Genomic DNA, 22088 nt, shown 5'->3' on the forward strand with positions numbered 1-22088 from the left:
GGCTATCTGCTCTTGTTTTCTCTCTTGGGCTGCTGGACTCTACTTAGGGTTTGCCTGGCTCTGTGGAACACATATGTTGTTTTCTGGAAAGCATCCAGATTCTGTGAAAACAAGTTTGCTTGTTGCCTAAGAAGTAGAATAAGAGAATGACATTGTATCACATAAAAAAAATCTAATTTTAAGAGAAGTTCTTTTTTTTTTTCCAGTAGAAACACAGCTCACTTCCACAGAATGACCCAGCATGTAAGGATATTTTACCTAGAAAATGCTGGCTACTCTTTGTGGAAATAATTGGCAATCTAGGGAAAAACATTGTTTGGCTCAACAGTGAGTGAATGTGTGCACAGGTATGAGTTGTTTCCATTTTATGGTGTTGCATTCGAAGCAATGAACTTGCTCAGAATAGAAAATGTGACTTTAGAGAAATAACCAGGTTTTGGTGGAAAAGCATCCAAAGAAGAGACAGGCCGAAGCCCTGAGGAGCAGATGATTGACCAGTTGGAAGGGCAGGCCGAGATTCAGAGCAGCCAGAGCTCCTTCCAGCCCTGCCCCCTGCTCCTTCTGGGTGTCCTGTAACGAGTGCAAGCAGCTTGGTGCTTACTAGACCCGTGCACATGTACGCATTTTAACTCAGACTTTGGGTCTGAGTGGGCCGGCCCTCGCCCACAAGCTCCGACAACACCTGTCGTTAAATGGGGCAAGATAACCCAACAGAATGGAAAATAATCACTTCTAATTGCTTCTATTAAGAAAGCAGAAATTAGTCTCAAAAACTGTGTGTGTTTTAAATCATAATATCACACACAACCCTGAAAACATGAGGGAGCTCCTTATACTCTTCTGAAGTTAGTATCGGTTAGCTGGCACAGTTCTATTTCTCTTTGCTGTGTGGTTTGGGCTGTGGATGTAGTTGAGTCATGAGACCTGGGTGGACCCCTCGGTCCTGAGAGGCTCCCAGTAGAAGGTTCTTCTCTGCTGCCCACCTCGGAAGGTCACCTGTGCCTCATTTGGCCTTCCAAGGACACTTAGACGACCCGAGCATTCCCAATGCACCTGTAAAATGGGACAACATTGTCTCCCAGATTGATTACCCAAAACTCCAAGATTTCCTTCCACTGTACGTATTTGTAATTTGTAATGAGAGCACGGCTGCTCGCTGCCCATTGCCAGGCCTTCCACACCGAGAGGAAGCCCTGAGAACTGATTTGTGCCTAAAAACCCGCTCGCAATTTCCGTAAGTCAAAGCTTCCCCAGAAACAGGACTGATGGTGAATGGCCTTACACCAGCCAGCAAGGGGGATAATCCTTGCTTCATCCGAAGCATTCGTTATTTCCTGGGCTAGCTTAGGATTTTCCGGGGAGAATGTGAACATGGGGGAGGCTGAATCCGGTGTAGCTCCACAGCCCTTGAATACCAGATGGAGACTGTGGGCCCAACTCTGCAAGGCCCCGGGGAGCCACTTCCGTGCAGCCTTCTTCCTCTGGGGAAATCGCACAGGAAGCAACGGGAAGGGTGAATTCAAGAGTTCAGCAGCTGGGGGATTCTTTAGCTATTAAATAAAGCTGCCGTAAATGCAGGGTCAAGCTCTCAGCGAGCAGCACCGTTAGGTCAGGCCAAGTGCAGAACCAGGTCCAACACTGCAAATACCAGCAGCCAGGCTAACTCGGAAACGATCCCGGCATCTGGAAATGATACGGCAGGAATGCATTTGTAGTCGACGAGGTCTCCTGGGTCCCAGCCCTCGTGACAAGAAGGAAGTGACCCACAGTCACCCCAACATTTGTATATGCTTTTCCAGCTTCACATCAGTTTTAGATTATCTGGGGTTGTAAGAAGGCAGAAAATTCATCAATTTGTGCAATTTCAGTCATTTCGGTGGTATTGCTACTTTTGGTTGGGAAGGAATCCTCTATGTTTGTGGCAAATACTGAAGTTAAGGAAAAGTTCTAACTCCCGTGGGGCCTCTTAATGTCTCCTGTTTCTTCGGCTCATGATGTTCCCTGTTATGGACAATATATTCCTGATTTTCTTTCAAGTCTGCAGCCTCTGTCTGGGCTGGGGAAGGGAGGCCTGTGACAACTCCTGGGTCTCCTGCTGGCCTTGCCTGTCGCCCGCTGCCCAGTCCTCTGCTCCGATCCCTGGCTCACCAGAGCACAGCTCTGTGGTTTCAAGTGACTGCCTGTGTGTATAAGTGAATTTGTGAGGATGTGTGTGTGTCAGTAAAACATGTTATTTACACACATACACATACATTCAGATACAAGTGTGGGTATGCATGTTTATATCAATTTTGAATATTCACCAGCTCTCCTATTTTCATTTGAGCATTCAAATGAATTCCTGGCTAGCTGCAGCTTTTCATTTTGAAAATAAGTATCACTTTCTATTTGGATCTGTTCTAGATGCTCAGCTCCACACTGGCTCCAGCTTTTGGAAACTTCTGGGTTTCCTTCCCTTTGTCTCTTCTGCCAGGCCTCTGACTTTTCCCTCATGTGTGGCCCTCAGACGAGGCTAACAGGCTCTCTGGCTCTCCACACGCCCCTCACCTCTCTGTGCGTGCAGCCCTCTCCTATTTTCTTTCGTCAAACTGAATTCATATCTAACTTTCCAAGGATGCTTAAGCTATCGGATGTACTGAAATGAAAAAAGAGCAAAAGCATTCTCGTATGACTGCCTGTAGGAGATGACTACTTTTTAAGCTAAAAAATAAATGCAATACCTTTATACTTTATGAAGGGTCCTTATGAAAATGTAAACAATGTTATGATTCAATGCAACCTCAAATGAAGATTTCTCATGAATTGCAGCTTCAAAAATTATACTCTACTTTTTCCCTTAGCACTTTGTCATATTTTGAATGTTGTTAATGAGTATATTTCCTAGAGAAAAGTGATGACCGATTTATAACTAGGTTCTTTATTTTCTGATGAGCATTTTCCCAGCCACGTGATTGAGTATGGCAATACTGGGCGACAGCAAAATGGCTGCTCTTTACAATTGAAGTTTCTTGGGCATAGCTTTTTTTCCCTTTAAAGCAGGCATTCATTTTTGCTTTTGCTAAACATATTAATCATAATGGTAAAAATCCATCGGGTTATCCTTGGACACTTTAGGGCTTTGGTGAACTTGTATCAAATTCGTGGAAAGGTTTCACTGAATTTCACTGTACATCATCAGCATGAAATAATTTATATTGCTGTCAACAAAGATAGCTCAACTGCGGTTGGAACATAAATGAACCATGAAGCCCGACACCCTGTGGGATGACAAAGGCACGTCGTGAGTCAGGGTAGCCATAGCCTGCAACGTGCAGAACGGACTGGAGCTCGGTCGTCACAGAAGGCCTTGCTTGCTGTCAAAGTTCAAGTTAGTTAACAACCCAACTCCTAATTGCCTTTATTCCAGGTGGTTTCTTCTTAAAGATTTTCCTTCCCACCCTCTTAAGATCTATTAGGAAAAAACATGGGCAAGTTTTTCTTGCATATTTAACCAACATTGTTTGCAAAGTTCTTTATGTAAAATCCCAAACAACTTTGGAAATGTTTGATAAAAACACACAGCATCCATGTGAATAAATGATAACTCCCATTACTAAATTATATTTATATTTAAATGCATCAGAAAAGTTATTAAGCACTTTCTAGTTTCTGTTACGCTAATCTGCCCAGCTTTAATTTTCATGTTTTATTAAATCAATGGAAATGTCCAACTAGTCAGCGTATTCTTTAATTGTCTATTTTGATTATCTAACTAAATATCATAAAGGCTTGTAAACATTGCCATTTAAACAACTGATTTACAATTCAACAAATTAGGAAATACTTAATGAGCATCTTCTCTGCCACTAGCCTGTCAGGCACTGCTATGTCTCTGCGTTCTCAGGGGCAGGTTAAACTGCTCGGACTCTGACATGGAGTGTCCAAACTATACGTGAAATCACAGCTCAGGGCAAAAATTGGATCAGAACTTGAAGGTGGCTTCGGGGTGAGGGACTGCAATTTCTTGAAGGCACTAGAGGCTTTGTTTGGGGCATTTTCTGTCAGATTCAAAATCACTGTTCTTGAAAGTAACTTTCGCTGATCCCTCACTCTTTGGAGCAGCACTTAACCTGTTTTCTGCTGAGACCCCTGAGCTCTGATGTCTAGTGCTCATCACACTATCTGTGCAATGCAGGTTAAGAGAGGCCTGCATGGGTACCATTTCCAGACAATAGCCATAAACCCACACCCGTATTCCCCTCTCAAAGAAGCCCATTCAGTGGGATGCCAGGAAGTGAGAGAAGCTCCACTGTTGGGGTAGCCTGCAATTGGCTCTGATATTCGAAGAGTAAATCAACTGCAAAACACAACTTGAGATACACTTGATTGTTGATCCCAACACACATGAGATTCATGATTTTCCATTTGAGAACACTCAATGAAGCAAATAGCTAAGACTTTGTGAGAGTTCCTGCCTTCTTACTGCCTCAACCACAGCTATACACAAATGCTGGATCACATGTGGCATGAGAAATGTTGGTTTAGCAAAATAAGTAAACAAGCAAGCGGAAAGTCTTAAAATATTTGATGAATCACATTGTCAAAATGGAGCCATGTTTCATTCCCCCCTTAACCCCCTCGTTCTTCCTCTCTGTCCCTCCCTCACAGTTACCCACATTTCTGAGTCCTTCTATCTTTCTTTCATCTCTCCATCGTCACAGTTCTCTTTGGGGCACGGGGACATGGCACCATGGGCTCAGGACATGCTGTTTCCATTATTTTTCTGATGTACCTGTGAGTCTGCACTGAGAGTGCCGCGCTTTCCCACAGACGCGTGTCCACGTGGGAGCCGAGGGCCAGGCTGGTGGGCAGCTCCCCCTCCTGCATCCTCCGACCCGCCACCTCTGTTCCCTGGGCTTCAAACAGCCTGAGAAGGAGCTTGCCAAGCAGGTCCAGAAATGGACCATGTTCTTGACAAGTGCACCACATTCATCAGGTATCGTGCATCTTGAGTGTCAGATCTCAACCTTTCAAGAGATTTGGATAAATGAAGACAAATATCAAGAGAAAAGCACCCAACATTAGTTGCGAGGCTTGAATGCAGGCTCGAGGGATATTGGTGCTGAGATTGTTCAGGTTATAAGAAGAGAACAGTTAGTATGGTTCATTTTTTACAGAGTTATATGGGAAGACTTCACCTGTAATAATCAGGTAATTATGGAGGACACACAAGAATTAATCCACTGGTATTAAAATTGGGGTAGCTTTCTTAACTGTGGCCGCCCTTCTCAAAGAGGGGCATGAGAGGGGATGCATTCCAGTCACGAGATGAACGTGACATGACTGACTTTCTGGAGTAACATTGTTATTGACTATCCAGAGGAAGCTTTTTATTGACAGAACCTGGATATATGAAGTAGCATTTGCGTTAAGAGTAAAACAAGAGACTGCAAACAAATGTTGCTCTTATGGAGGCTGCTCACGACCTCCTTGGGGGGAAAGCACATGTGCCTCTGGCATCAGAAATATTTCAGTGGGAATTTGAGAAGCAATTCAGAGGGGATTTGTGTTGGGTTGTATGGGGTAAGGTTGTATGCCGAGTTCGCAGGGAGACCAAGATTCCTGTGTGCAAGGTTTCTTGGAAATTATCTCGGGAACAGCCCCTGCGAAGCTGGACTGGGAGAGCGAGGGGTTGCCACGAGCACTTGCAGTAGGGCCTCTGGGGCTCGCAGGCTCTTCCTGGAGGTCCCAAACTGAGGCAGGGGGCTGGCTGTCTATCTCCAACTCACCGGTCAGCGAAGGGCCCGGACGGGAGCAGGGCTCAGCTGTGAGCTGTCATCCCCCAGCCCCTCTGCAGGCATTGCCCACCGTGCACAGCAGAGCCCACTGACTGCCTTGGAAAGAAGGGCCTAGAACAAGTGAGTTCTGTGTACATTTCCTTATAAATGATTCCGGAATTTTATGGAATTGCCACATCCAAATAAAAGAGTTTTTGCAAATCTAATGTAAGGAAGAATTATAACGGAACACAAAACAATAAACCATTAGGCTGGGGTTGAGGGAGGTGTATGGAATCTGTGCTTTTCTTGGAAGAGAGAAAATTACTTCCTTCATAATGTTTTTCGAAAAAGCCTAGTCCTGTAACTTAGCTCAATAATAGGTATGTTACTAAAGTTAGTTCTAGATTGTTATTTTCATCAAATGCAAAATATATATTTAATCTTTTCAACCATTGTTGAGTTCATAAAGATAATGATTTAATGCATGAATCACTTGAAAATAAATAATTTCTTAAATGTGAGAGGAATCTAATGAAAAGAAGAAAGAGCAATTATTTATTTGACCAAGATTAAAGATCAAATGAGCTACATATAATGGTATAAAATTCTCCTCCAAATTACTTTCCAAATTTGCATTTGGAAGGTGTACATTGGAACTCTACAATTGTATACGTGGCGTGTTCCCTATGACCTCCGTGTACTGGATTTGAATAGGGTACTAAGGTCTCTGAGTCCCGAGTTTTCCACCAACCCCTCAGTGGAATACGCTGGTTTCCGGGAACACAGACTGCTAAAGCTTTGTCAGATAGATCTCAGGGTTTTGATCATAGAGTCGGAGATTAAATCCATTCTACATTTATCTCCAATTTAAAAATGAATTCACAACAGCATCATCATTTATTAAACAATCTATTCCTACATAATCCATTAAATAAAAGCAGTTAAAAAAATCAAAGAAAACAGAAACTATCCTGAGCTGGTCCCCACTGCCATCAGACTCAGCTGCTTCCCTTAATATACAGATGAGCCACCAAAACGAGCACAGAGACAACAAGGAGAATAAAAACTTTCCACTAGCAATGCTCCAGCAAATTAGTACAGTCCTATTGTTTTAGCCTCCCGACTGCCGGCACAAATACCTTACAGTGGGTTTGCTTAACAACAGGAATTGATTGTCTCACAGTTTCGGAAGCTGGAAGGCTTGCTTTCTCCTGGGGAGCGTGTCTTCTGGCTGCTGGCAATCTTAGGACTTCCTTGGTTTTTCCATCACATGGTGATGCACATGGCGGTATCTTCTCCTTTCTCTTCTGGGCTCCACTGACTTCCGGCTTCTGGCTGCCCCCCGGCTTCTCTCTCTGTCTGACGTTCACTCTGCCTGTAAAAGCCTCCAGTCATCCGGATCAGACCCTGACCTGATTCAGCTTGGTCCCCTCTTAACTGAAGCCACATCTTGAGGAGATTCTGTTTTATAGTGGGTCCCCACCCACAGGATCAGGGATTGGGACTGGCACCTGCCTTTTGTGGGGGGCATGAATCAATCCCCATCCCCAAACATTCACGTGAATTCGCCGGCCTCCAGAAACCACAGTTCAGTGATGCTCTTTGCCTTTGTTTTAAGTTTAGCTGAAAGTTGTGGTTAGACTACTTCTCAGAACATTTGGTGCAGAATGGTTTTGTATAGTAAAAAGTTTATTAAAGTATCATTGTGTCTTTGGACACTTAAAATTGTGGACTTCAGTCCCCTCATCTGTAAACTGAGTTGCTTGGGTTTGAACCAGACTATCTTCAAGATTCCATCTAGCACAATACTTTTGGAATAAAGCATGATTTCATGTGCTCTTTAAAGATGGTGCCACGTGGGATTTTAGCAGCAGGCACGACCCAAGAGCAAAGTGTAGTGTGACAAAACCAGAGAAGATTTTACTTCTGTGTCTCAAACCTGACCAGGGTCTCAGGAACGAGATTTCCCAGTGGAGGAATTGATATATGGATGATAGCAATTCTCTTAAATTCTAAAATGGTGGGTGGGCAGCATTCCAAATTGCCTGGCCTTCTGCATAAAGTCATCTTGACTCTCTAGGAAAATCTGAATTTGTTGTCAAATACAAGAGACATAAAACAAATTTTCTTCCTTAATCTGGAACAGTTTTCATGTCAGTGAGCTGACTCTAATTTTACAGTAAAATATATTTTCTAATCATGTTTGCATGTTTTGAAGAGTTCATATATTCCAAACTGGAAATTCATTTACTTAAATTACCAAAATGTTTCATGCTTGTACAGGAACAAATGCATCTTATGTTTCAACACGGGACTGAGAGATAACTGTCCTAAGGTCAAAATGACTTGATTTCCTCTGTTTTTTAGGCCCTGTTGCCATCCAGCCATCGCCCTGTGCAGCTGATGAGTTTTCCTGTGTCTACACACTCCAGTGTGTCCCTCTCTCGGGGAAGTGTAATGGGCAGCAGGATTGCCAGGATGGATCCGATGAGATGGCCTGTCCTACCAGCACCCCTTCTCCGCTCTGCGGTGCAATGGAGTTCCCGTGCTCCAGAATCGGCTGTATCCCATCCCTCCTTCAGTGTGACGGCGTGTCCGACTGCCACTTCAATGAAGACGAATCTGGCTGCCGTAAGTCATTTTCACTAACTCGAAGTGTCAGGCAAGCAATGCTGTTTTGAAATGATAGAGAGGGCTTGGCAGATGAGACAAAGTTCTCTAGAGTCTTATGTGATCACTTCATCGATAACAGAGGTGCCTTTTCGTTATGTTGCCGAACAAAGCACATAGACTTACTTAGCATTTCTAGAAACATCCCACATGGAGTCACACTGATCTCAGATTTCCTTTTTCATTTATGTCTGGGACCCTCATATGGGGGTTAATATTATATGTACTTGTTATTATTGTAGCAAATGTTTATGAGATGGATTGAAGAAGTACAGTTATAATTTCTTCCCACTCTATATGCCCATGAAGATGGCGCAATCAAAGGGCTACGCACAAATGTCCATTTTAATGAATATTAGTTGGAGCTCAGCCTGAACAATTACAGCAGGATGGGGGGTTGGGGGGTCACGAATTGGAAGTTCATGGGATGGTCAGCCCTAGGGACATGAGTTTGAATCTCATCCTTGCCTCTACCTAACTGTGCCTCAGTGGGAAAGTCTTAGAGTCCCATCAGATTCAGCTTCATCGCCAACATAATGAAGTCAACAGTCCCCACCTTGCAGGTATTGGGGCTTTTGCATGCATGTACCGTGTCCAACCCTGCACATGGTGCCTCTTGCACGACTGTGACTGGCCCCTGTCAAACAGTGGAGGAAGAGAGGCAGTTAGGAAGTAGTTAGGTGGGTCTTTTAGATGAGCACACAAGCATGGTGAAGGCAAAGCTCGACTTGCATTCTCTCTGTGCATTTGTCTGCTGTTATATTCATCTATGCTGTGTTATATTTTGGGCAAGAGCTGCAGTACAGTGCTCCATGAAGCATGTGTTAATGACTGTTCTAGTTTGCTAATGCTGCTGGAATGCAAAACACCAGAGATGGATTGGCTTTTATAAAAGAGGGTTTATTTGGTTACATAGTTATAGTCTTAAGGCCATAAAGTGTCCAAGGTAACACATCAGCAATCGGGTACCTTCACTGGAGGATGGCCAATGGTGTCCGGAAAACCTCTGTTAGCTGGGAAGGCACGTGGCTGGCATCAGCTCCAAGTTGTGGTTTCAAAATGGCTTTCTCCCAGGATGTTCCTCTCTAGACCACAGCTCCTCTTCAAAATGTCACTCTCAGTTGCTCTTGGGGTGTTTTTCCTCTCTTATCCTCCCTGGAGCAAAAATCTGCTTTCAATGGCTGTCTTCAAACTGTCTCTCATCTGTAGCTCCTCTCTCAGCTCCTGTGCATTATTCAAAGTGTCCCTCTTGGCTGTAGCACCTCTTCAAAATGTCACTCTCAGTTGCTCTTCAGAATGTCACTCACAGCTGCACTAAGTTCCTTCTGTTTGTCATCTCATTTATATGGCTCCAGTGATTTAATTTAGACCCACTCTGAATGGGTGGGGTGACACCTCCATGGAAATTATCCAATCAGAGTCATCACCCACAGTTGGGTGGGGCACATCTCCATGGAAACACTCAAAGAATTACAATCTATTCAACACTGATACGTCTGCCCACACAAGATCACATCAAAGATAATGGCATTTTGGGGAACATAATACATTCAAACCAGCACAATAACCATGCTTGTTTTTTTTTTTTTGAATCATACAAAGCAGTTTGGCTTGTGGTTTTAGAGTGGGCATTGAGAGAAATATAAGGCTCCTTCAGTGCCCTGGTTAGTGTGGGCATCTGGAGTTAGGAAAAGTTTGGGAAAAGAAGTAAAGACCACTGAAAGAAAAAGGAGACAGGTCTTGGATGTTTAAAGGCATTAGCCTTAAATCAGAGACTTAAGCTTAATCATGGGTTTTCTACCTCCCTGTTATTTCCTACATGCAGATGTAATTTTTTTTCTGTAATGAAGCCAACTTGTCTTATAATATTTTATTAGAGGCAAGGTAGGCAAATGGAGGTGAAGGGGAAGAGAAAACTGCCCAATTACTTATCCCTAATTCCTGTCAGGGCCCTAATGTAATTTGGCTGGTAGAGTCATGTTAAGTTCAATATAGTTACATGACACTTGGCTCCAAATACAAATGATATTTAAAGAGAAGCTTAGGAAAGTACTATGTCTTTATACTTTCAGATTAGTCAGAAAATTGGAGTTTGACTAGGTATTTACATAAGAATTTCTGCCCCTACAAGGAAATAAAACTGCATTAGGAATAGCCTGGTACCACAAGAGAACTGTTTTATCTCTCTCTAAAATATTTAATTGAGTTATGACTCTGTAGGGAAAACTATGTAAGAATAAACTAAGGACAAAATGTTATAGCAAAATTACATAAAAAAAGATTCAATGATCACAATTCACCAAACATTTGAAGGCATAATAGTTTTTTTCTGGGCTCCCCTACTGATTTAGAATTGTGTCCTGTAGACTCAGACTAATTCATTCATTCACTCATAAACCTGGCTCATGCTGCGTGTTGTACTGGACGTTGCTGATACAGGTGGATACGGCCCTGACCCAGCTCAGGCTGCAGATACGTTACTGCAGGGGAGTAGTAACCAAAAGTTGGGGATACCGAGTAAGCTCTATAACAGAAATAAACACACAGTGTTCTAGAACATGAAGGTCCTAATCAAAGTGCTAGGGAAACTGCAAACTTGAGCAAACAAAGTGATTGCAGAGCCAAACGTGGATGGACAAGGAGGAATTAGACCAGTAAGGGGAGAGGCTTGATTCCAATGAGGAACATTCCAGAAAGGGAGAACAAGTTGTCTGAGTGAGGGACATTTTGGTGTAACTAGAGGACATTTGGAGGTGAGAATGTGAGAAGTAGTCTGGAGAGAGGAGAATGGACCAGCTCATGAAAAGTCTTCGCCCATCAACCCAGCACTGTTCCACTGTGTTTAAGTGGCACATGGAATGGATAGGGGTGAGGAGGGGGAATTGGTTTGATATTGCAGTGGAGTACACAGGGATTGATGAGATAATGGCATGAGGTAAGGAGAATAAATGGATTTAGAGACACTCAGGTGTGGGGAGAGAAAGGAATCAATAATGGCTTCCAGGTTTCTGATCAGGCAACCGGAGAGTGAATGTGCTGTTTCCTAAGCTGATGAAAACGGGAGGAGGTCTTGGGGGAAGATGGTGGCTTTATTTTTAGACATGTTGTATTTGAGGCATCTGCGACACAACCACATGTAAATGTTCAGAATGTGTGTAGAAATGGGTGTCTGGAGCTCAGGGGAGAGCAAGAGTTGAGAACATAAAGATAATGGCCACCAGCCTGTGATGACTGAAGTTACCAGTGGGATAACAGAGGGAGGAAAAATACACGGCAGCAGACAGAATCCTGAGGAACATTACAGGGCGGTTATGGAAAGAGAAAACCTTGAGAGATGCTGAGAACTTCCGGGGAAGATGATGGAGTAGGGTGCCTCAGTGCTCACTCCTGCTCCAAAATCCACTAGTGGACAGGCAGCAACTGGCTGAAACGACAGCTCTGGGGCCCCAGAGGCCAAGGAGCAGTGGACAGCAAGTAGGGAAGAGGGGGATGAAGAGGCTGTGACACTGCGGAAAGAAACTGTAACTCACCCCGTTGCGACTCTGGTGTCCATCCTCTGCTCTCGAGGCGGCCCTCTGGGTCCAGCTCCGAGCTAGCTCCTGCAGACAGAGAGGGACATGGGAACCCCTTCCCCGGGACCACGGTGGGGCAAGGCACCCATCACAGCTCCGGATCAGCGAGTTTAGGTCACTGGGCCCAGCTCTGAGCTGCTCTGGTCCTGGAGAGGGGACTTTCTGTGCAGGAGGGCACAGCTCTGAGGTCAGCGTTTTGGGGCGCCGATGGGAAATGGCCCGAGAGAGCTCAATGGTGAACCACTCTTGGGAGAAGCCAGCATTTGGAGCAGAATATAGGATAAAAGGAGAATTTTACCTTTTTTGTTTGTTTGTTTTGGAGAGATTTGAACAAATTTAAATGTTGATAGGAATAAGGATCCTGAGATGTCTATATTTATGGCAGGGAAATAAATAGTAATTGATATTTTAAAGTGTTTTATTATTCCAGAAATAAATTTTCTAGTGATCAGAATAATTAGAACAGAGTTCTGAGAAGTTTGACATTTAAAAATTACTTATATCTAACATTGTCTTTCTGTGGAAACATGTTATCTGTTCATAAATTGAAATGACATTTTAACCAAAAATATCCCTTTTCCCCACCAAAAAAATTTGGAAAATAAGCCTAGTTTAATTATATGGGGAACTAGCACACAACTGACACTCTTCTCAATGATATTCCCCTGACAGCATTTTCACCATGAAAATTGCAAGATTTCCTTTTCTTTTCTTTTTGAATTTTCACATCAGGTTGCGTATTAGTCAATGACCTGGTGAGAAATAGATGACGCGTTAGTGTTGTGTAACGAGAGGATGCTTTAATAGAAGGATTTTTTATTAGGGAGATGGTGTGTGGTGGGAAACCAGCCACGGGAGGCAGTGGCAGGGGGGCTTTTCCCGGCCCCAGCGCAGGCGGTGCGGGTGGAGGGGACACTGCTTGGACCCAGAGACGACAAGGACTGTTGAAAAAGGCTGTGGCTTTTGGTAAAGGAGCAGCAGCCCTGGAGACCCTGATGCGTCTCTGCCTCCATGTTAACCTCCCACTCTACTCCCCACAGGCCGAGCTCGGGAAGCTCAGCCCTGCAGCCTCATCGGTGCCCAGGCCCAGGGCAGGGGGACAAGGTGGAGCGCGGATCAGAAGGGGCCGTGGGAGACAGCCACCAACAGGGCACAGCTGTGACAAAGCAAGGGGGAAGCAGAGAGTCTCCACTTTAATTTATTCCAGCAGCAACTGGTACATCTTATGAGGTTGAGCGCCACTTCTGAAGGTTTAGAATAGGTCAAGCTGCGACGCTTTGTGCATCAGCCCTTATCGAGATTTTCATTATTGTCTTTAATTACGCTAGTGTGGTCCTGACGTCCTAACGTGCTTCTCAGCGACGACAGCGTGGGAAGAAATCACCTCTGCATTTGCCAGCTCTGCTTCTTACAACAGCATGCCTTTGTTTATTCCACATTGAAAGTGTAGTAGTTAAGTCTATTTTGCAGATGTGTTGGAGAATTAAATGAAATTAATATGCTGAAGTGCCTAACACACACCTCGTAAGTGTTATCCTTTCCCCATTAAATTATCTTACAGATGCAGTGAAAATTATTTAAACTGCTAAGATATTCCAGTAAGAGTGCTGGTTGGATTTAACCCAAGGATGGAGTAACTATCCTTCCTGCTCTGTGCTAGGTCTGGGCATGCACTGAGGGACTTAACTGCCCTCCCGTGACCCAACACCGTAATTACTCTGCCGTCGTAAATTAATTGATCACACCCAAGTTTTTACTTTAATAGAAAATGGCTGCACTTCCCTAGTCATATACGCATTGCGTTCATGCGTTTCTTAGGCAACAACTAGACTCTCTGCAGGGAATTTTGCTTTAGGAAAGTGACTTCCATGGACCATTCATGAACCTGTTTACCCTTAATGTATCATCCACCTGAGTGAGAGAGCCAAAAGCCACAGAATGCTCATGCTGTGTTTGTGGCAGCCTGTTTTGGTCACAAAGAGTATAGATCTCCATGGTGTTGGCAGATTGGAATCGTATTTTCTTACCAGAAATTAAAACAAAGTGTTTGAAAGAGAATTTGATAAGAATGGATGTTGTCCATGGAACCATTTTGAAATCTGAGTTTGTGTAAATTTTAGATATAGCTTATCTACACTAATTTTGGATTATTCCTTACTATGTTTATTAATAATGGAGGTGAAAGAGGATGTAAATCTCCCAGTTTGTTTTCCTACATCAGTACATCATTTGGTCTGTGGATGTCGATAACTATTAATTACATTCATAATTTATTTGCCACCTATTTCTAAAAGGAAATTGATTAATATACGTTAAATTAAACATCACAAAATTTAAAATGCTGAAAGCATATTTTTGCTCCACATTTCATAAAGTAGGTCAATTTTTACTTTCTAAACTCTTACCTTCTGAATCAAAAGGAAAAATTTAAAATATTTTATAAATTAAAAGTTTATTTTCTTATAGCCTTATATGTTTCAATTTTACTTGAACCAAAGGCATCGTTTTATACCACTTATAAGTTTGAGCTCTTTACCACACAGCTGACTTGAAACTAAGCCACCAGTCATGTGGGAAATTGAGAGGAGTCTGGATGGATTAATATTTCCACATGAGAAGTACACAAAATATATACTTTACAAGTAGAAGAGAAGGATCTACCATCTTTGGGTACAAATTTCAACATGTTATATTGTTTAAAACCTTAGAGATAATCTCACATGATTTCTAAGCCCTTTACAATGAAAAACAATGATGGATTTAAAAAATAGAAAAATATATATATACATATGTAGATATACATATATATAACACAAACAGATACACTGATGCATGTATATACATGTATATATGCTCATATTCATTTTTCTAAGCATCTTTTCATCTCCTAAGAGTTGGAAGATATTCTATTTCCAAATGTACTCTGCTTGCAATGTTATCTTTTACGTTGTCAAGAAGATAAAAAACCTCTGGAGAAACTTAGGTCCCTTTCTCCTGGGACGTCAGCTAGTTCTACAGTCTAGCTGCAGCCTTGATTTTTAGGTTTGTGAGCACCCAGCACCACCTCATTAACAAAATCCGGGGCAAAGGCAAGCTGCTTAGCTGACTGTTCTAAGAAGAAGCCTATCGTTTCCCCATCTGGTTTCTTTTGCCAACTCCCTGTGGCTGAACACACAGCCTCCCACGCTGGACAGAGGAGACGGACAGACGGCAGCCTATTAGTCACGTGGCCTCACGGCCCAGGGAGGAGCCCACACAGGGGCCCAGGGGGCTGCCCTCGGGACCATGGGAGGTGGGCTTTGCAGTGAGCATGGGAGGATGTGACGGGCTAGACTGGATAATTCCACAGCCCACTACCCAGGGACAAGCAGGCGCTGTGTCTGTCTCCTGTGATGAGAAAGGCCTAGCTGGGGGTCTCCTCCATGGGAGCAGGGGGGCTCTTCCGTGCAAGCAGGGGTCTGAGGAGCCAGTGGTTCTGCCCTCCAAGGCCCTCGCCAGAGGCCAAGGCAGCGTGTACTATTGGGCCTTAATTTCAGGCCTTCCACCACACATCTGCAGACCTTTATTCTTTACGCTGCCAAGTAGCATTTCTCTGTAAGCATGAAAATTTAAAATATTTTCCAAGACTGCTCTTTCTTTCTTTTATAGCCCTCCTCACACTGAAGGAAGCTGTAGTTTTGTAACACTTCTTATCTCCACCATGGCTTTGGCAACTGAATTGAGCCTGGCCTTGTAATATTTATTTTTTTATTATTTAGACCTGTAAATCACTCTTGTATTATCTTTTTTGCTGTTATTTTATAGGTTCTGTAATACAAACCCCTGTTTTTCAAGTTACCCTCCCTGCACCCCACCCTATTTGAAGTGCTAACTAGTGCTCTACATGTAGCAGGAGCTCAGTGTTATTTGTTGTCATGAATTGATATTCTAGCATTTAGGAAGGATTGCTTGAAGAAGAGTATGACTTTAATTTTTCAAAACCATCATTTTTAAATAACGGAAATACAAACTCTTTAGATCAGCATTTTTATGTCCCACTTTAGTTCTCAAACTAAATTGTGTCCATAACCTTAAAGAATCCTTCCAACCCATAGTGATACTTGAAGAAAGAATAATCTGTGACATAACTTAAAAAATCTGTACAAGATACATACACGGGGATATTCATTTCTTCCTGCATGTTCCACATGACCAATTTACTTTGAAAAGGTTAACACTTAATTGTTTTTACTGTAGTACAAGCAACTGCCCAGAACAATCCTTTTCAAATTTTTCACAGGAGATTTGGAATAAAATGTTCCAATGGGATATTGCATATGTCACCATTAGATGACATATGCAGAGCCGTTCTTATTGAGCACGGGTAAGTGCCAGAAGGCCCTGGGGTCTGCGGCTGCCCTCAGCAAACCTCTGCTGCACCCCAGGGCTCCGAGGAGTGGGGTTAGAGAGAAAGTATCGATCGGAATCATTATTATTTAGTGTCTTCGAGAACTTTCCGGGCTCCCTGACAAGATGGTGCACAGGGTTCATGTTTTGACGTATTCCCTCTGCTCCAAACACATAACAGGGATGATCCATTGGAATAACTATCACGTAAAAAGGTACACGCCCGCCTGCACGGTCCGGTCAGAGGAGAACCACACACAGAGTTCAGGCAGGGAACCCGGGCCTGCTGGCTCCCAGTCCTGAGGCAAGCTCAAGCCCCACATCCTAATGGGGCAGAACAGAGCGGCACTGTGCTTCACTCATGACGGGGGGCCTGGAACGAGGGGGTCTGTGTGGTCCCGTAACAGGAATCTAAATCATTGCTTTACTCTTAGAGAGATTAGAAAATAGGAGAGAGGAACGCAAGGATAGGATTTCATGACTAACCACTGAGCACCCCAATGGGAGTTCATTAGCAGTGGCATCTAAGGGAGATACGGTTCTTTGCAGGACTAGATTCCTATTGAACAGTTACCAGTTCTTCTTATATACATAAAGACATTTGTTTTCTGAAAAATATTAAGCAACCAAATTCCAATGGGCAAGAGCATCTCTATCCTATTAATAAACTGATCCTTTGAAGTCAGCTTTAAACCCTGTGTGACCCCCAAAAAGAGAGCATGCAGTTACTAAATTACCTCCATCACACATTATCATGGTGTCGTCAAGGCACATCATCATTGGACATCGAGCTCCACATCTTCTCTCAGATCTAACAGGCACTCGATGGCTGCCCCTGGCTTATACCCCAGATGGGAGCTGATGGATGTTTACATAATTTGCACTCACCCTCAGTCCGATTGCACATAAGATCATGGAGACTAAGGAAGGACAGAGAGATCTGCCTTGAAGTAAAGGTTGTCTCCAAGTCTAAACTCAATTCAGACAACATATTACATATAGTGCCTTGTATCACATTGTATCACATTGTATCATGTTATATCCCGTGTCTAATTCTACATAACGTGTCTGGGAAACTCTATGGACAAAATTATTTTTAAAGAAATGTTCAACTTCTTAAAGGAAATGTTCCATGAAGTTGATGATTCCTTAAAAATGTTATTTAAATATAGGAATAATAAAACTGAGGACTATTACAATAAATGGTATTGTTTCATCAGAAGTACACTGAGGAACAGGCAGGTGACTAAGTGTGACCATCCTTTCTTTCAGCCAATGTGACCTGTTCCGATGGCACTCTGGTGTGCCCCCGCTCCCACGGCTGTGTGCCCGCTCACCAGCGCTGTGATGGTTTTGTTGACTGCGATGATTTCCAGGTTGATGAGTCCAGTTGCTCAGGTACTCAAATGCTATTTCCAGTATAAATCAGTAACTTAACCTGCAGGCAATAAAAAAATTAAAATTGTTAATAATAGTAAGCATGGAAAAATTGAATTTCTATTGTTGATTTGGGGCAGGAAGAATGTTGACATTTATTGCTGCATTTATAAAAACTTAGAAATTTATGATAAAATGGGTTCATGCTTTGTCTACCTAAACAGTGTTCACTAAATTAAGAAAAATACAAGCACTGTCTGTTAGTCTTTAATAGTTTCCTTTACGCAAATTGATTGAGTTCCAGAATAAGGAAAACTTCTGCAATCTAATTCATGATTAATTTAAAAAATAAAAAAAAAAAACATTGTGGTCTACCTTTTCCCATTTCTTCATAAAAGATTCCTTATCTCTTTTTTTTTTTTTTTTTGCATGTTCTAGTCATGTATTTAAAAGTAAGTGTCATAAACTCTAGATTGACATTTAAACATTTTTCTTTCTTCTGCCCCTGGAATATTTATGCCTTATAAGAGCTGATGATGTATATTTGTGATAATACTTGCATCAAAAGTCACTCTATAATTCTTTAATTTATTGAAACCCATCGTTGACATCTCTCCTGGGCATTCAAATTTTTATTATTTCATTCAAGAGTTACATAAAATAATAGATTGGGGCCATATAGTTCTGTCACAACTAAGAGACAATATAAATTGTGATAAAAGATATGTTCAGTCATATTTTATAAATTAGTTGGAGACATTTTTATATTAATACTAGATAAGAATATACACTGTGCATCCTTCAAGACAGAAGGACTTTATGAGATAAGTGAAAAATTTGGTAAGAATAAACAATGTGAGTCTTTTGAGAAAAAAGGACAATATGAGATAAGTAAAAACATAGCAATTATGATCAAATGATAGTGCAAAAAATATTTGAGATAAGGTGCCCTAAGGGAAATATTCTTGGTCTCTTTTCAGAGAGTCAGAATGACATTAAAATAGAGGCAAAATGAGATAATTCCATTCTTTTCTAACTTTGAAACAATTGAAACACAACACTTAGGCCCAGTTCTCAAATTTATTTACATAAAGTTAAGATTTTTTTTTCAGGGTAGTCCTATATGAGAACAAATGCATTATAATCAGCTATGACTTATTATCTGTTCTCATGTGATCCACCTTTAAAGACATAGTCAGAAAAACAGAAGATCTGTCATTCAGACTGCAGGGAATATTAGAGAATGAATTTTTGTTGCCCCATCTATTTTAATCACTCACCAAGCATCTACTATTCATTTAAAAGTGTTGGCACTTTGGCACAACTCTTGGTTACAACAAATAAAGAACTTAGTGAACTACAGTTTTCAGGAAAAAATCCATATTCTATTGAGCTTTCTTTATTTACCTTTTATATTCTTCTTGATTTACCAATCAAATGTGATAAAGCGAATGCTTCAGTTCTTAAAGATGCATTTAAGTACAGTCCACATCCAGTATGTGTCAGTGCGTATCACACCCTCCTCTTCCTTTCCCAACACAGTATTCTTTTAAGGTCAGTATTTCACAGATTTTTATTAGCCCAATCCTCATGCATCCAATAATTCCCATAGTGGCTGTGATACAGGTGGCAGCATCTGGTCTACCTCAACTCAGGGTTTAAGTCATTGACAGGAACATTGTGCTTGGATGCTGCATATGCATTGTGGGTTAAGGACAGTTCAACAAATCCAGTCTGTTCCTGAGTCACATTAGGAAGACGTTATTTTCAGGTTTGGGTTGATTAAGGAACAGAGAATTACTGACCAGAATTTGAATCGGTAAATTTAAACTGAAAGTATTTTTCCTGTTACTTGCAGTGATAGAGACTGATAAACGTTATGTTGATGTGATATTATAATTAAGATGATCATCCCTTTGAAAGAGAATTAGAAAAAGGTACTAAAAATCTAAAATTACTAGGTGAGCTACTATGAATATAGTTTAATGTATATAGTAAATAGTAGTAGTAGTAAAAAAAAAAGACAATAAAAATTCAGAAGTGTTTAAAACACTAAGCAAATAAACAAGACAAGAACTTCCCAGGCACGTGCTATGGAGCTGTAACAAGTTCCTGAGACTTGGCTTTGTCTCCTCCAGCCCCTGTGCGCCTGTGCTAGATGCTGGGATCTCAGGATAAATACAACATCCTGCCCCCTGGAGAACTGGTTCCCTGCACAGGCTCTTCCTAGGGGCTTCTAGGATTCATGAGTATCTTGAAAGCTCATGCAGATATTCTGTGTCTGCACACTCATCTGTGACAGCGCAGAAATGCCACATGATTGGAAGGGTTCGTGATCTTGTAATATTTCAAGAGCTTCAAGAAGTTATAGAAATTCTCAACTATATAGAGGTTCATTTGCTATTTTTAGACTAACAGACTCTGGGATTACATAGCAGGATTTAGTCCTGACTTTGATGGTATTTTGCTATTAACTTGATCAAGTCATGTATACCTTGAAGCCTCAGTTTCCCCTTCTGTAAAATGAGGATAATTGTGGCACGTGCCACACGAGGTCACTAGGATTAAATGAGGCATCACTGTAGAATTCTTAGGACAATGCTGGACACGAAGCCAGTCTTCAAGAAATGGTGGTGGTGAAGGTGGTTGTAAGGGCAGAGGAGGAGGGCAGAGAAGGAGAAAGAGGGAAGGAGCTAGAGACAAATAGCAATGGAAATTCCATTTCACAGGCAAGAACCTCCTCCCTCAAATCCAGAGAGAACAGTTGCTTATTACCTAATGCATGCCTACATATTAGGTGTTACATGTGTTACAAATAAATTCAATGTTATTTTCCCAATAGGCCTATAGGGAAAGTGACTTAAACCTCATTTTATACATGAAGGACAATGGACTTAACAGTAACCAGCCCCAAATCACACAACTCATACTGAGCTGGGCGTCCTGGGGGGAAGCCAGGACTCGTGAGCTTAGCAATATTCTCAACAAACCTCCATGTGAGAGCTGTGGCTTCCTCAGTCTCTATATATTATCAGAAAAAGAAAGGAAAGAAGGAGGAAGGACAGAAGGGAGAGAGGGAAGGAGGGAGGGAGAAGGAAGGGGAGAGCAAACTGCCTAGTAGCAAATGATTTATGCTGAAGCTTAAAAGAGGCTTTTGTTGTCATTCAGGTGACTTGTCCAGCTTATATGTGTGTATTTCTGCTTCTCCAAGCTGATGATCCAGAGTGGGATCAAATGTGAATTCTGCCCAAAATGAAATTTCCACCTGATTGGCTGTATTTACCCCAAACACAAGGCCATGCTAAAGTGATGCAAGAGGTCTTGCTGTGGCCAAAGGAACTGGGTCCTGAGCTAATTCTGCTGTGGCTGCAGGACCCCAGTGCTGCCTGCCTTCTCGTCTGCACAAACCCTCAGTCTCTTGGTGACATCCTCTGCTCCCCCGTTTTACTTGCTCTCTGCTCTAAATTGTTACAGGCAAGTTAAAGGTGAAAATGCTTCGCACTGCATCTTCCCAGCTTATGGATAAAGAATCTGGGTCTGACACAGAAACTTATGAAAACTTCCCGCCGATAAAATCTGCAAACCCTCTGCCCTCCAAAACACCAGGCTCACGCCTTGCTCCCGTCAGCGCCTGTGTTTTTTCCACTGTTTCGCCATCCAGTCCAAGAGAATACGTAGTTAAGTCCCCACGGAATTGTTCTGACGTGAAGGAAGACTATGTTTTACTACCTGAAATCAAAATAAATATTAATGACCCCAGAAAAAAAATGTGCAGCTGTCTTATACTGTGTGTTCTGATGTTCTGCAGTATTAGACATTCTGCTGGCTTTTCAGTAAAGCAAAAGCCTTAATTAAGGAAGACGAAAATTGGGCTTCAGAGTAAAAATAGCCATAAAACAGTTTACCTGATAGGGTTTGTGTGTATTTTTGCTACATCATAACAATGGGCTGCTTTTGTCAAACCAGCTAATTTCTGGTTCGTGAAGGAAAGTCCACACCTCTTCTGTTCAGCTGAGCTTGCCCAGTGCCTGAGGGTGCAACTCCTTCTGCTCAGATTCAGCCTCTGCAGAAATCTCGGTCTCTCCTGCTTACTTTTCTTCCATCTTCCACAATCATCATCGTAGACATGCCCGAGTACTGGCTTGTCTCTGTCTGACAAGGTTGGAGCACTCGTGGGTGTCAACCGTGGCACTTAGCACAGCGTGCTATAACCAGACTTTTTGAGCAGCAAGCCCAGAAAATGAGAATATTTGGAAAAGAGAGGAAGGAATCTGAAGAAAAGCCTCAAGTCTGTATTTCCTATGGGCTGAGATGCAAACTTCAC

At 42.3% G+C, this 22088-nt stretch overlaps 1 protein-coding gene across 1 annotated transcript in view; it reads left to right on the top strand.

Moving 5' to 3' along the window:
- MALRD1 (MAM and LDL receptor class A domain containing 1) overlaps positions 1–22088 on the top strand; it is a 703831-nt gene that overhangs the window by 568662 nt on the left and 113081 nt on the right. The window contains exons 38-39 of the mRNA XM_037837380.1: positions 8127–8390; positions 17660–17785. Coding sequence (XP_037693308.1) covers positions 8127–8390; positions 17660–17785 — 390 coding nt within the window. The remainder of the gene's footprint in view (positions 1–8126; positions 8391–17659; positions 17786–22088) is intronic.

Source organism: Choloepus didactylus, chromosome 5, assembly GCF_015220235.1.
Source record: "Choloepus didactylus isolate mChoDid1 chromosome 5, mChoDid1.pri, whole genome shotgun sequence".
Taxonomy (NCBI): Eukaryota; Metazoa; Chordata; class Mammalia; order Pilosa; family Megalonychidae; genus Choloepus; species Choloepus didactylus.